Here is a 12,610-nt window from a genome sequence, read left to right on the forward strand (position 1 = left end):
CTTGTTTGCAACGTGTTCCTGTGGACTATTTCCTTCCTTTGAACTTGAGGTTTGCTGTTTGTGTTTTGGACTTATTGACAGGATTGTCACCCAAATAAAAGGGATTTTGTTTTGTTTTAACGTTTCCAGCCTATTGTATCAGCAGGGGTTGGTCCTTGTGCCTTTAACAAGGACGGCAATAGGCTGGGATAGAACACAAGGTGTCAAAAACCTGATAAAGTACAGGTAGTCCTCGGCTTACAACACTTCGCTTAGTGACTGTTTGAAGTTACAATGGCACTGAAAAAAGTGCCCCCAAGCCAAAGCCGAGCAAGACACCTGCCTGCCCACCCAGTGGCGCACTTCCTCCTGTCCGAGGTTTTCATTGTTGTGAGCATTTCTGTTGAGGATGGGCAGCGGGGGTGGGGTGGGGAGTGTTTGGTTTTTATTCCCCCCGTCTGCTGGGTGGTTGCAGCAGGTTTTGGTCACTTCACATGACCCTGGGACACTATGACCGTCATAAGTATGAATCAGTTGCCAAGCATCTGAATGTAAATCACAAGACCTTGGACATGCTGCAACATTCCAGCTGATCAGCGCTTCTTCTGGGCTCAACAGAGGTGCCAGGATCAGTGCTGCTTTCCAGCTGATTGGTGCTTCTTCAGGGCTCAGCAGAAGCGCCAGGATCAGCACCATGCTCCAGCTGGAGCCTGGCGCTGATCCTGGCGCTTCTATTGAGCCCTGACAGCCCTGCAACTCCAGCCGTCTCTCGTTCAGGCTTGTGCGGTGCTGCCATCAGTTCAGCTCATTCCCCTCCCCCGCTACCACTTTTCTAGGATGGTTGCGTACCACCTATCAGGTGCCAATGTACCACAGGTGGTATCCGTACCACTGGTTGAAAAGCCCTGGGATAGTCGATTGAAGTCGGGGGGTCAGTTTGTAAATTTAGAATAGGTTTCTGATTTTTATTTCTGTAGTAATCTCTTTTATTTTGGCACATACTTGCTCACTGGCTTCAAGAATTTTTTCCAGTATAAGTTTATAGTTAAGTTGTAAATAGGGTTTCTCCATTTCAATAATAGTTAGAAGCAATCCTTTTATCTTTTAGTGGAGGCTATATTTAATAACAGTTAGCCAATGTCCACCCCCACAGTTTCTAGCAGCTGTTTCAACTTCTTTATCTTTTCCCTTTTATGATGATTTGAAGGTCAAAACCAACCTCAGCATCAAACAAGAGAAAGCAGTTGCAGTTTTAAATTTCACCACAAGGTGTCCTCAATAGATTATACAATCTTTTCCCAGACACCAATAAAATAACATTAAAAACCAGCATGGCTACATAAGGAACTCTCTGATCAATTGAAAGATAAAAAAAAACAAGTATAGAAAGTGGAAAGAGGGACACATAACTAAGTCAGAATATCAGCAAATAGCCCGAGCCTGCAAAGACGAAGTGAGGAAAGCTAAGGCTCAGAATGAACTAAGGCTTGCAACCAAAGTCAAAAATAACAAAAAAAGCTTCTTTCAACATGTAAAAAACAAGAAAAAAGTGAAGGAAACGATTGGTCCATTAGTGGATGAAAGTGGCAAGAAGGTGACAAGCAACAGGGAGAAAGCAGAACTATTTAACTCATTTTTCGCATCTGTCTTTACACAAAGGGAAAAAACAGACCAACCTATCAAAAATAGTGCCATAAAAAACAAAATAGAGATACAAGTTAAGATAGGCAAGAAAATGGTAAGTGAACACCTGTCCAGCCTAGACGAGTTCAAATCACCAGGACCAGATGGATTACACCCCAGGATTCTTAAGGAGCTGGCGGATGTGATCTCAGAACCACTGAACTATATTTTTCAAAGATCCTGGAGCACTGGGGAACTACCAGAGGACTGGAAAAGAGCTGATGTAGTTCCCATCTTCAAAAAAGGGGGAAAAAAGGACCCAGGAAATTACAGACCTATCAGCCTGACCTCAATACCTGGGAAGATCCTGGAAAAGATAATCAAACAACGAATCAGCGAACACCTACAGGCAAACAAAGTCATTACTAAAAGCCAACACGGGTTTGTCAAAAACAGATCATGCCAGACAAATCTTATTGCATTCTTTGACCAAGTGACAAAATTAGTGGACCAGAGGAATGCTCTGGATATAATTTACTTGGACTTCAGTAAGGCATTTGACAAAGTAGATCACAACCTACTACTTGATAAGATAGAAAAATGCGGGTTAGACAGCATCACCACCAGATGGATCTGTAGCTGGCTGACCGGCCGTACTCAGCATGTGGTCCTCAATGGAACCGCATCTACATGGAGGGAAGTGTGTAGTAGGGTGCCCCAGGGCTCTGTTCTGGGCCCAGTGCTCTTCAACATCTTCAACGATCTGGATGAGGGGATAGATGGGGAACTCATCAAATTTGCAGACAACACCAAGCTGGCAGGAATAGCCAACACTCCAGAAGACAGGCTTAGGATACAGGAGGATCTGGACAGACTTGAACACTGGGCGCTATCTAACAAAATGAAATTCAATGGTGAAAAAAGTAAGGTTCTACATTTAGGCAAGAAAAACCAAATGTACAGGTATAATATAGGGGGTACCTTGCTCAATAGTAGTAACTGTGAGAGGGATCTGGGAGTCCTAGTGGACAATCATTTAAATATGAGCCACCAGTGTGCTGCAGCTGCCAAAAAAGCCAACACAGTGCTAGGCTGCATTAACAGAGGGATAGAATCAAGATCACGTGAAGTGTTAACACCACTTTACAATGCCTTGGTAAGGCCACACTTGGAATACTGCATCCAGTTTTGGTCACCGTGATGTAAAAAAGATGTTGAGACTCTAGAAAGAGTACAGAGAAGGGGACTGGAGGCAAAAACATATAAGGAACGGTTGCTGGAATTGGGTATGTCTAGTTTAACGAAGAGAAGGACGAGGGGGGACATGATACCAGTGTTCCAATATCTCAGGGGCTGCCACAAAGAAGAGGGAGTCAAGCTATTCTCCAAAGCGCCTGAAGGCAGGACAAGAAGCAACGGACGGAAACTAACCAAAGAGAGAAACAACCTAGAATTAAGGAGAAACTTCCTGACAGTTACAACAATTAACCAGTGGAACACCCTGCCTCCAGAAGCGGTGAATACGCCAACACTGGAAGTTTTCAAGAAGAGACTGGACAGACATTTGTATGAAATGGTATAGGGTTTCCTGCCTGAGCAGGGGGTTGGACTAGATGACCTCCAAGGTCCCTTCCAACTTTATCATTATTATTTATTATTATTATTATTATTATTATTACTATTACTATTATTATTATAAAAAATAGGAAAAATAATATTCTCCACATATAGACTAGATCAGGGCTTGTCAACCAGTGGTACGTGTACCACTTGTGGTACGCGACCACCTGGCTGGTGGTACGCGGCGTCGCCTTCCCCCTTGTGGCGTTGCCTTCCTCCCCCCCCGCTCCGCTCCTTCCCACCTCACTTGTTTGTGGAAAATATGCTGCTTGGCAGCAGCTTGCACGAACTTTACCGAATATGCCCTGCAGGAGGCGTGTGAAGAGCGCAGGCGCAGAGCAAGGCCCCGCCCTCCCCAGGGACTCATTTCAGATTTATGCCGCAAAAGTTTTTCTCGCTCAGAGGAGAGAGGAAAAACAATTGCAGAACACTCGGGAATCCCTTGCAAGGCACCATGTACCTTGGTGCTTATTTCCTAATGCCTTCCTCCCGTTTTCTGCTCCACCCCGAATTCGCCTCCCTTCCACTTTCCTTTCGCAGCCATCTATGGTCTTAATACAGCCCTCAGTCTGTCTCCCTTTCCACACCCCGTAAAATTCTTCATTCAGGCAGGCTTCCAGATGTCGGCTGGCAGGATGCAGGTAACTCCTCCCCCCTGTCCTGCCGCCTCCCACGGCACCGCCCCGCTCCGCGTCCCACGCCTCCGTGCCTCAAGCCCCCGTGGCACAGAACTGCTGGCGTTATGCTTGGGAGGAAGACTTTTTCTTTTACAGATGGGGCGGGTGGGCCCAACATTCATGGGTAGGCAGGACCCCGCCCGCCGAGTCGCCGCCTCCCCATCGCCCTCCACACCAGCCGGCTCCGTCACCAGACCTCCCAGCTGACAAGCGCAGGAGTTCGGTGCTGCGGCGGCCTCCCCTTCACCTTCTGCACCGGCCAAAGCGTTGCCTGACGTTCCAGCTGACGGGCGCAGGTCCGGGGGTCGCCAGCTGACGGGCGCAGGAGGTAGGCGCCGCGGCAGCCTCCCAGCCGCCTGCTTCTTCGGCTGGAGCAGTTGCCAGGGCTTGCATGGTCCCCAAGGGCCGCTGACGCATTTCCCGCCGCCGGCGACCATGCAAGCCCTGGCAACTGCTCCAGCCGAAGAAGCAGGTGGCTGGGAGGCCGCCGCGGCACCTACTTTAACTGGATCCATCTCAATGCCCTCATTGGAAATTCTCTAGCCCAAATAATCCAAACGTGTCTGATGAAATCCGCACTTTGACAGTTTGATGTAGAGTTTAGCACTTAACAGTTTTTTCAATACCTCTCGCATTAAACATACATGGTCTGCCATAGTCTCGGTATAGATTAAGATGTCTTCAAGATACACCAAAACACCTTTGTAAAAATGATCGTGTAGCACCTGGTTGATCAGCTGCATGAACACAGCAGGAGCCCCTTATAATCCAAATGGCATAACTTTGAACTGATAGCTGCCCAAGGGCTGTTAAAAGCAGTTTTCCATTCATCACCTTCTCTTAGTCTCACACAGTAATACGACTCTCTCAGATCTAATTTGGTAAAAATTTGCCCCTTCACCAGATGGGTTAACAAATCCTTCAGTAGAGGGAGGGGGTACATATTTTCTACACTCATGCAGTTGAGCCCTTTATAATTAACGCAGAGGCAGAGCGATCCATCTTTCTTGTCTTTGAATAGTACTGGGGCTGCTACTTGGGATTTTTCTGGCTCAATGAATCCTCTGGCCAAATTCTTGTCAATGTATTGCCGCAACTCCTCCACCTCGAGAGGGGTCATTGTATACATTTTCGGCTTTGGTAACTTGGTTCCTGGTAAAATTTCAATGCGCGGTCATTCGGTCTGTGGGGTGGCAGGACATCACATTCCTTTTCACTGAACACTTCTGCCAAGTCTCAATATTCACTGGGGATGAGTGGCTCTCCAGGCAGGGGGATGATGGCTATCTTTATTGTGTTGGCCGGCAGCTCCATCTCGCCACTAATGTCAAAGGAGGAACTGGGAGGGGATGGTCCTATGAGTAATCTTAGGGTTCTCATCCCCTTTTCCCACCAGGTAAAGGGTTTCCACTTGTCTAACCAAGCTAGGCCTAGAATCACTGCTTCAGTCATTTTCAGAGCCACCACAAAATGGATACGCTCCCAATGTTCACCTATTTCTAGCCACACTGGCTCAGTTAGGTGAGTGACTAGGGTTCCTCCCATTAAAGACCCATCTGCCTGTTCAAACTTCATGGTTTTGGAGAGTAACCTCGCCCAAATGCCCAATTTGAGAGCAATTGGCAGGCTGATAATGCATTGTGAGCACCCCGACTCTACCAGTACCCGTAAGTCCATTTGAGTTCCTGTCTTAGGAACTATAAGTTTGGCTGAAAGGGAAAAAGGTGGAATAGGTCGACTCACCATTGGGTCATTCTCTCCCTCGTCATCGCTGTCATAAGGAACCAACGCAGTGCCTGAATCAGCTGAGGTTTCAACTCTCTGAGTGTACGAGGTGACCTGGGCAACTGGTTTCTGCATGACCCAATTTAACTTCTCCCTGGCAGATGGCTGGGTTACTTTTCTTTTCTCTGGTGGGGCTGAGTTGCCTCTCTGCTGCGGAACGGGACAGGGCAAGCTGCTGCCCGGTGACCCGGCTGGCCACATCTAAAAATTTGATCGGTGGGGCTGAAGACGGTCTAGGAGGTTCCACCGCACCTGCCATTGGGGGTTGTCAAGGTAGTGGTTGTCTTGCTGGTTCTGGCCTCAGTCCCGGTGCAGGAGTCATCGGCTTCTTGTAACGGGTCAGGTCGATGTCCATCATTACTGCCACCCAGTACCACTCCTGCAGTTGGTCAGGAATCCCACGATAGACACAGGCTTGGAACAGATTGGTGTCCAGGCCGTTCTTGAAATGGTGTACCAGGGATCATTGTGGCCACCGCTCAATATGCTCTGTGGCCCTCCAGAATTCATGCATATTTTCCTTCGCAGGTCTACCTGCCTGTTTCACTTCATGAATGTCCTTCTCTGCCTGCAGAGCTATGGATTCGTCCTGAAACCTGGCTCTTAGGCCTTGGATGAATAGGTTGTAGTCCATAGCTCCGGCGCTTGCTCGTTGTGCAAACTATTCAGCCACTCCAATGCCTCCCCCTCCAGGTTTGCCACTATGACATCGACCATTGCAGCAGGGTCCAGATAGGCATTGGCGTTTCGGTTCATGTAGGAATGCACTTGGTTCAAAAAGAAAGTTAACTTCTTAGGGTCTCTGTCAAAAGTGGGTTTAAAAGGTTGGGGTTCTTATGGATTGTTCCCTGTTTAGCAAAGCACGTTGAATGGCCCCTGCTTAATCAAACCTTGGCATTGGCCCAGGGTTGGTGTAGCATTGGTGACAGTATTCAGGGATGCGTTGCCGATGGCAAGGCTCAGGACTTTGACGGTGATAGTGACGGTCCGGGCTGTCCTGGTATTCGTGATGATCAGGACTCTCCCTGCACCGGTGATAGTCTGGGCTACGCTCGGGGCTTGCATAGGGGCACCGCCGCTCGGTACTAACATACCGCTCTTGATGCCTTGGGTTGTCACGTCGCCAGTGGCGGTCAGGACTCAGCGAATGCCGACAACAGTTGGGGCTAGCATGCTGCTACCGATGATCCGGGCTTCTCCTCTGCACTGGTCTTGAGGTTAAAGCTGGTAGCATCAGTCGCGGGGAAGTGGCCCTGGCCCCACCGATGGGACTGGGGCTTCTCCTGGACTGGGAATGGTCTTGGAGGCACCTGTCATCTCGCTTGCTGGTCAGCAATGGTGGGTTACCTGCTCCTTGCTGCCCACGTCTAGCCCTTCGAACATCTCCCTCAAACGCTCGACTGACTGGCTTCGGATTGCTGTCAGATACTTCCACTCACCCGACTCATCTGATGGCGCCACCTGCTTAGCTTCTCCTGGGAGGCAATCAGTGGAAATTCAACTTCAGCGGTCTTTGAAGAACTCTTCTTCGGCTGGACCGTTTCTGAACGCCATGAGTCTCCGCTAGGCAGGGTCCATTCCGACGACCAGATGTGCTCCCTGCCACTGGAGTCTCAGAAACCACACTCTCTATCGGTGCGATGTCCTGTGCTCCATCCGCCGATGTAGTTGTGCTGGTGACAGGCCTGTGCTCCATCCGCCGATGTGGTTGTGCTGGTGACAGGTTCCTCCTTCTTCTCCATTTTGGGATTTTCCCTGAGTCTTTGTCAGCATTCCTTCTGCTTTGGGTAGGTGACTGTTGCTCAGGACCCCGTAAAATTAAAGAAAAAGGCAGTCTTGGGTTAATGTCATGGTTCCGATAGATGAAACCAATTAAAAGAATTTCAATGCAAAGATTTCTTCCTTAAAGAACATTTTATTCAGGAAACAAAGTATCGGCACTTATATAGTTGAATCCAAGACTGAAGTTCCCTCCCCCAGATACAAAGTAATAAGTTGTAATTCCCACTCCAGAAAGACTGTCATAAATCACATTCACCATTTATTCCAAAACGCGGGCTCTCCTCCCAACTTCTCAACCCACCAAAACTTTATCTAACATTGACCTTGAGTTCACACACATCTGCAATTGTTATGGCTAACTGAAAACGCTCGAGCATTCCCTCATCCCCCCTTCTACATCTAAATATCTCAAACAGCAGAAAAAGCACAGTAAAAGCAAAAGGTAAAATGGTTGCAGTTTCTTAATTGTCACAATGTTGACAATAGCATTCTGAAATTTGAGCACATCTTTGGGTAAATATTTTTCTTAAATTGTCCTTAAGATCCACTCGTATATTATCACTTCTTAGTGACATTATAGGAGTAGATCTTAAGGAGAGTTCAAATGAGAGCTGTGTCTCATTTTTCTTTCTGCCCTTCCCTTATTATTGTTTGCACTAAGCATTTCTTTTTCAAGGGAGTAAATAAAAATGAACAGTTCAGATTGCTTGCCCGAAGTGCCTTCTGTTATCTTTGCAGTAGTTCCATGATCAATAAATTTCAGGAGGAAGCAAATGTATATTCTGAAGTGCTATACCAATTAGGTACTTCCTTAGGGACGACTGATTGCTTGAAAGCTACTTCAGCAATTTTGTAAAGTTGCTTTAAAAGTTGCATCTCAAATTCACTACATTAGAGGATAATTTTTTTTATTAATATTAATCCTCAGATTACTGGGAACATCTTCTTGCTCATGTATTGCCAAGAAAGAAAGCACTCTTCATTATGTACATGCTTTATCTATTTTCTATCAGATTTTTTTACTTCCATTTACCTGCTTTATTTAATTTTAGTATTGTTTCTTCTGTAATATCTGTATATTTTTAACTATTGAGAATCTCTAATGTTATGTTCCTTAATTTTCATTACACTTAAAGCAACCATATTTAAAGGATGAAAGATTATAAGCCTTTTCTAGTTGTACTGTACTGGTTATACTTATTCTAGATCACAAGTAGGCAACTTCATTTGTTCCAGATGCTTTGAATTTGTTGGCTTCAACTATTTGGCTTCAAAAAAGGGAAAAAAATGGATCCAGGAAGTTACAGAACTATCAGCCTGACCTCAATACCTGGGAAGATTCTGGAAAAGATAATCAAACAACGAATCAGCCAACACCTAGAGGCAAACAAAGTCATTACGAAAAGCCAACATGGGTTTGTCAAAAACAGATCATGCCAGACAAATCTTATTGCATTCTTTGACCAAGGAATGCTGTGGATATAATTTACTTGGACTTCAGTAAGGCATTTGATAAAGTAGATCACAATCTACTATTTGATAAGATAGAAAAATGTGGGTTAAACAGCATCACCACCAGATGGATTTGTAACTGGCTGACTGGCCGTACTCAGCGTGTAGTCCTCAATGGAACCGCATCTACATGGAGGGAAGTGTGTAGTGGGGTGCCCCAGGGCTCTGTTCTGGGCCCAGTGCTCTTCAACATCTTCATCAACGATTTGGACGAGGGGATAGATGGGGAACTCATCAAATTTGCAGACGACACCAAGCTGGCAGGAATAGCCAACACTACAGAAGACAGGCTTAAGAGACAGGAGGATCGGGACAGACTTGAACACTGGGCGCTATCTAATAAAATGAAATTCAATGGTGAAAAAAGTAAGGTTCTACATTTAGGCAAGAAAAACCAAATGTACAGGTATAGTATAGGGGGTACCTTGCTCAATAGTAGTAACTGTGAGAGGGATCTGGGAGTCCTCGTGGACAATCACTTAAATATGAGCCAGCAGTGTGCTGCAGCTGCCAAAAAAGCCAACAGTGTTAGGCTGCATTAACAGAGGGATAGAATCAAGATCACGTGAAGTATTAATACCACTTTACAATGCCTTGGTAAGGCCATACTTGGAATACTGCATCCAGTTTTGGTCACCACGATGTAAAAAAGATGTTGAGACTCTAGAAAGAGTACAGAGAAGAGCAACAAAGATGATTAGGGGACTGGAGGCAAAAACATATAAGGAACGGTTGCTGGAATTGGATATGTCTAATTTAACGAAGAGAAGGACGAGGGGGGGGGACATGATAGCAGTGTTCCAATATGTCAGGGGCTGCCACAAAGAAGAGGGAGTCAAGCTATTCTCCAAAGCGCCTGAAGGCAGGACAAGAAGCAACGGACGGAAACTAATCAAGGAGAGAAGCAACCTAGAACTAAGGAGAAACTTCCTGACAGTTAGAACAATTAACCAGTGAAACAACCTGCCTCCAGAAGCGGTGAATGCTCCAACACTGGAAGTTTTTAAGAAGAGACTGGACAGACATTTGTCTGAAATGCTATAGGGTTTCCTGCCTGAGCAGGGGGTTGGACTAGATGACCTCCAAGGTCCCTTTCAACTTATTATTATTATTATTATTATTATTATTATTATTATTATTATTATTATTATTATTATTATTATTTTATTATCATCATCATCATCATCATTATCATTATCATCATTATCATTATAGTATGGGCAAGAGTAGAAAGTGTGGGAAATAAAGCCAGAATATCGGAAACAGATGAATACTCTGCTATATACATCAGTATGTTGTTGCATATATATCTGTGGCTGTTATTGCAGATTAGTTGCCTCTTGGCCTGTGTAAATTATTCTTTGTCTTCTGCTATATATGATGCAGGATAAATGGTCTGTTCCTGCTCCTGTTGGAAAAAAAGTAAAGTTTAGAGACATTAGACAATAGATATCTTGTATTTATAATACATGCATTATATAAAATCTTATATCTTACACATCTTATGATTGATGTTTTATTTCAGTCTGTTTTCCAAAATGGAGAAAAGATTTAATTCCCTTCTTTTGCAGCATTCAAGCCCTACTTCAGTTTGGATTCCTATAATATAGCAGGAAATGTAATAACAGATCTTTTAGTGTCTTCTCTAGTTTAATCTGGGGACTTCAGGTTTGCAGCTTTGCCTCATGTGATCATAATTACGTTTCCTAGTGCCTAGTCAGACTTGTCCTACCTTTCCCAAGATTCTAAGGGTAATAGCTTTGCAGTGTTTAGATTGGAGCACTTTTTCCTTCCACACTGGAAATTGTGTGTAAACTATGTTCTTATCTATTGAGCTTATAGCTTTTTTCAAAATATTCAGAACATTTGGTACTGTCTGAAGACTATGTATGAGGTAGCTAAATCTGAGTGTTGATAAAGCATATTTATGGTGATTAATATGGTCCATCTATAAAACAATAAAGATCCTTTTTAACAGCAGTTTTCAATATTGGCTTTTCCTTCTTTGCCTACAGGTACACACTAGCAGCTCAGGATTTGGTAATGCGAGCTAGGGGAGTGCTGAAGGACAGAGGCTGGAGGATATCCAATGACCGACTGGGCTCAGGAGATGACATTTCGGTCTACGTCATTCCTTTAATACATGGAAATAAACTCTTGTAAAAGCAGTATCAGTGCTAGTGACAGGAAATGTTTGATTATTAACAAGGTCCTTTGGAAAAGACATTCCTCTGATAAATGAGAGTAGTGGTTCAAACATTCTTTTAAGCTTGAATAACCTGAATTCTTTGTACCTGAAATCTAGGGCTAATTTGTACATAAGCTCAGCTTCCCTAAGCTTGTATTATCGGTACATATCAGGACCAGAACAATGCTGCTAGTATATTTAGTGCTTTCTTTTTAATGTCCCTCCTGGTGAGGACACTGTTGTGATCTAACTGAATTTATTTTACCCAGTTTAATGTAGCCTGGAATGCTAAATGAGATGTGAATTGGGAAAACCATAATTGAAACTGGATAGGCAGCTTTTTCCCAATTTCTGTGCTAGTTGACTTTAATTTAGAAGACATTTAATTTATAATTATTAAAATTACAAAACCTGATATCTATTTAGGTATTGTTTGCTGAAGGTAGTGATGTTTCAGTGGAGAGGTTCTGGAGTTTTGCTTATGCATATGAATTCAAGCTTTTTTTCCTCTTCACTGTAATGAAAATGTATAGGTCTTTCTGTGTGCTTGGGTAGTGAAATTAGCTTTTTTCTGGTTTTAGTCTTAACACCTGTCAATAAAATTGCCTAAGAGAATAGGGAAACATTGGGTGGTAAGTCTATTTTTGTGTATCTTTTTGTCAAATGTGTAGTTATGATGTAGCAGACTGGGAGATTATTTTTACTTAATATTTATTTGTTAATCAGATTTTTCATGCATTAGATCAGACATGTCAAACTTGCGACGTCACGTGACGTCGCGCAACGTATCGGAGCTTTTTTGCCATTGCCGGCAATGGGGTGGGCGCGGCTCCGGTATGATGAAACCGGCCCGCGAGCTGGCAGTTTGATACCCCTGCATTAGATGCTTTGGCCTCCTCTTTCAATAGGATACTGTATTCCTATTGAAATAATTTTCTTAAAAATTCTGTTGATTTGGATGTACTGGATTGTCTTGCTTTTTCTTTAGCTATTTAATAGTAGTGAGTATTAGAACATTCCTTTAGAACAATAAGCTTCTCCCATTTTCCTACTGTACTCTTTGAACACTAATTTCTTTCACTGCTTATATTATATTCCATTGCCAGGATGCAGTAGGTAAAAATGTAAATTATAAAGCTTCATTAGTTTATTTGTAATTGTCAGTATTAATGAAATATCAAAATAGGAACATATATTCCAGTAAGAAACTTACGCAAGCAAAGTATTCATAATTATACATACATACATAATACAAGCCACCTCTTCTAGAATAAGATGCTTGAGTTGGATTCCTCAGGTATTATCTTCTCAGTCGAGAAATCTAGTAACATATTCTATATCATTTAAAAAGTAAATGATATAGCTGGAAAATAAGAGATTAACTTTTGAGAGATCTCAAATATTTTAAATATTTTCCAAAAAAGAAAATTTCAGCATAACAAGG

The 12,610-nt window shown here is 43.8% G+C and overlaps 1 protein-coding gene across 1 annotated transcript in view; it reads left to right on the top strand.

The window, feature by feature from the left end:
* LOC107292986 (protein phosphatase 1H) overlaps window positions 1-11,437 on the top strand; it is a 79,111-nt gene extending 67,674 nt beyond the window's left edge. The window contains exon 10 of the mRNA XM_015822114.1: window positions 10,994-11,437. Coding sequence (XP_015677600.1) covers window positions 10,994-11,141 — 148 coding nt within the window. The 3' untranslated portion in view covers window positions 11,142-11,437. The remainder of the gene's footprint in view (window positions 1-10,993) is intronic.
* The last annotated feature ends 1,173 nt before the right edge of the window (window positions 11,438-12,610 follow it).

The sequence above is a fragment of the Protobothrops mucrosquamatus genome, unplaced genomic scaffold (genome assembly GCF_001527695.2).
Source record: "Protobothrops mucrosquamatus isolate PMUCROS unplaced genomic scaffold, P.Mucros_1.0 scaffold1468, whole genome shotgun sequence".
In the NCBI taxonomy this organism is placed as follows: domain Eukaryota; kingdom Metazoa; phylum Chordata; class Lepidosauria; order Squamata; family Viperidae; genus Protobothrops; species Protobothrops mucrosquamatus.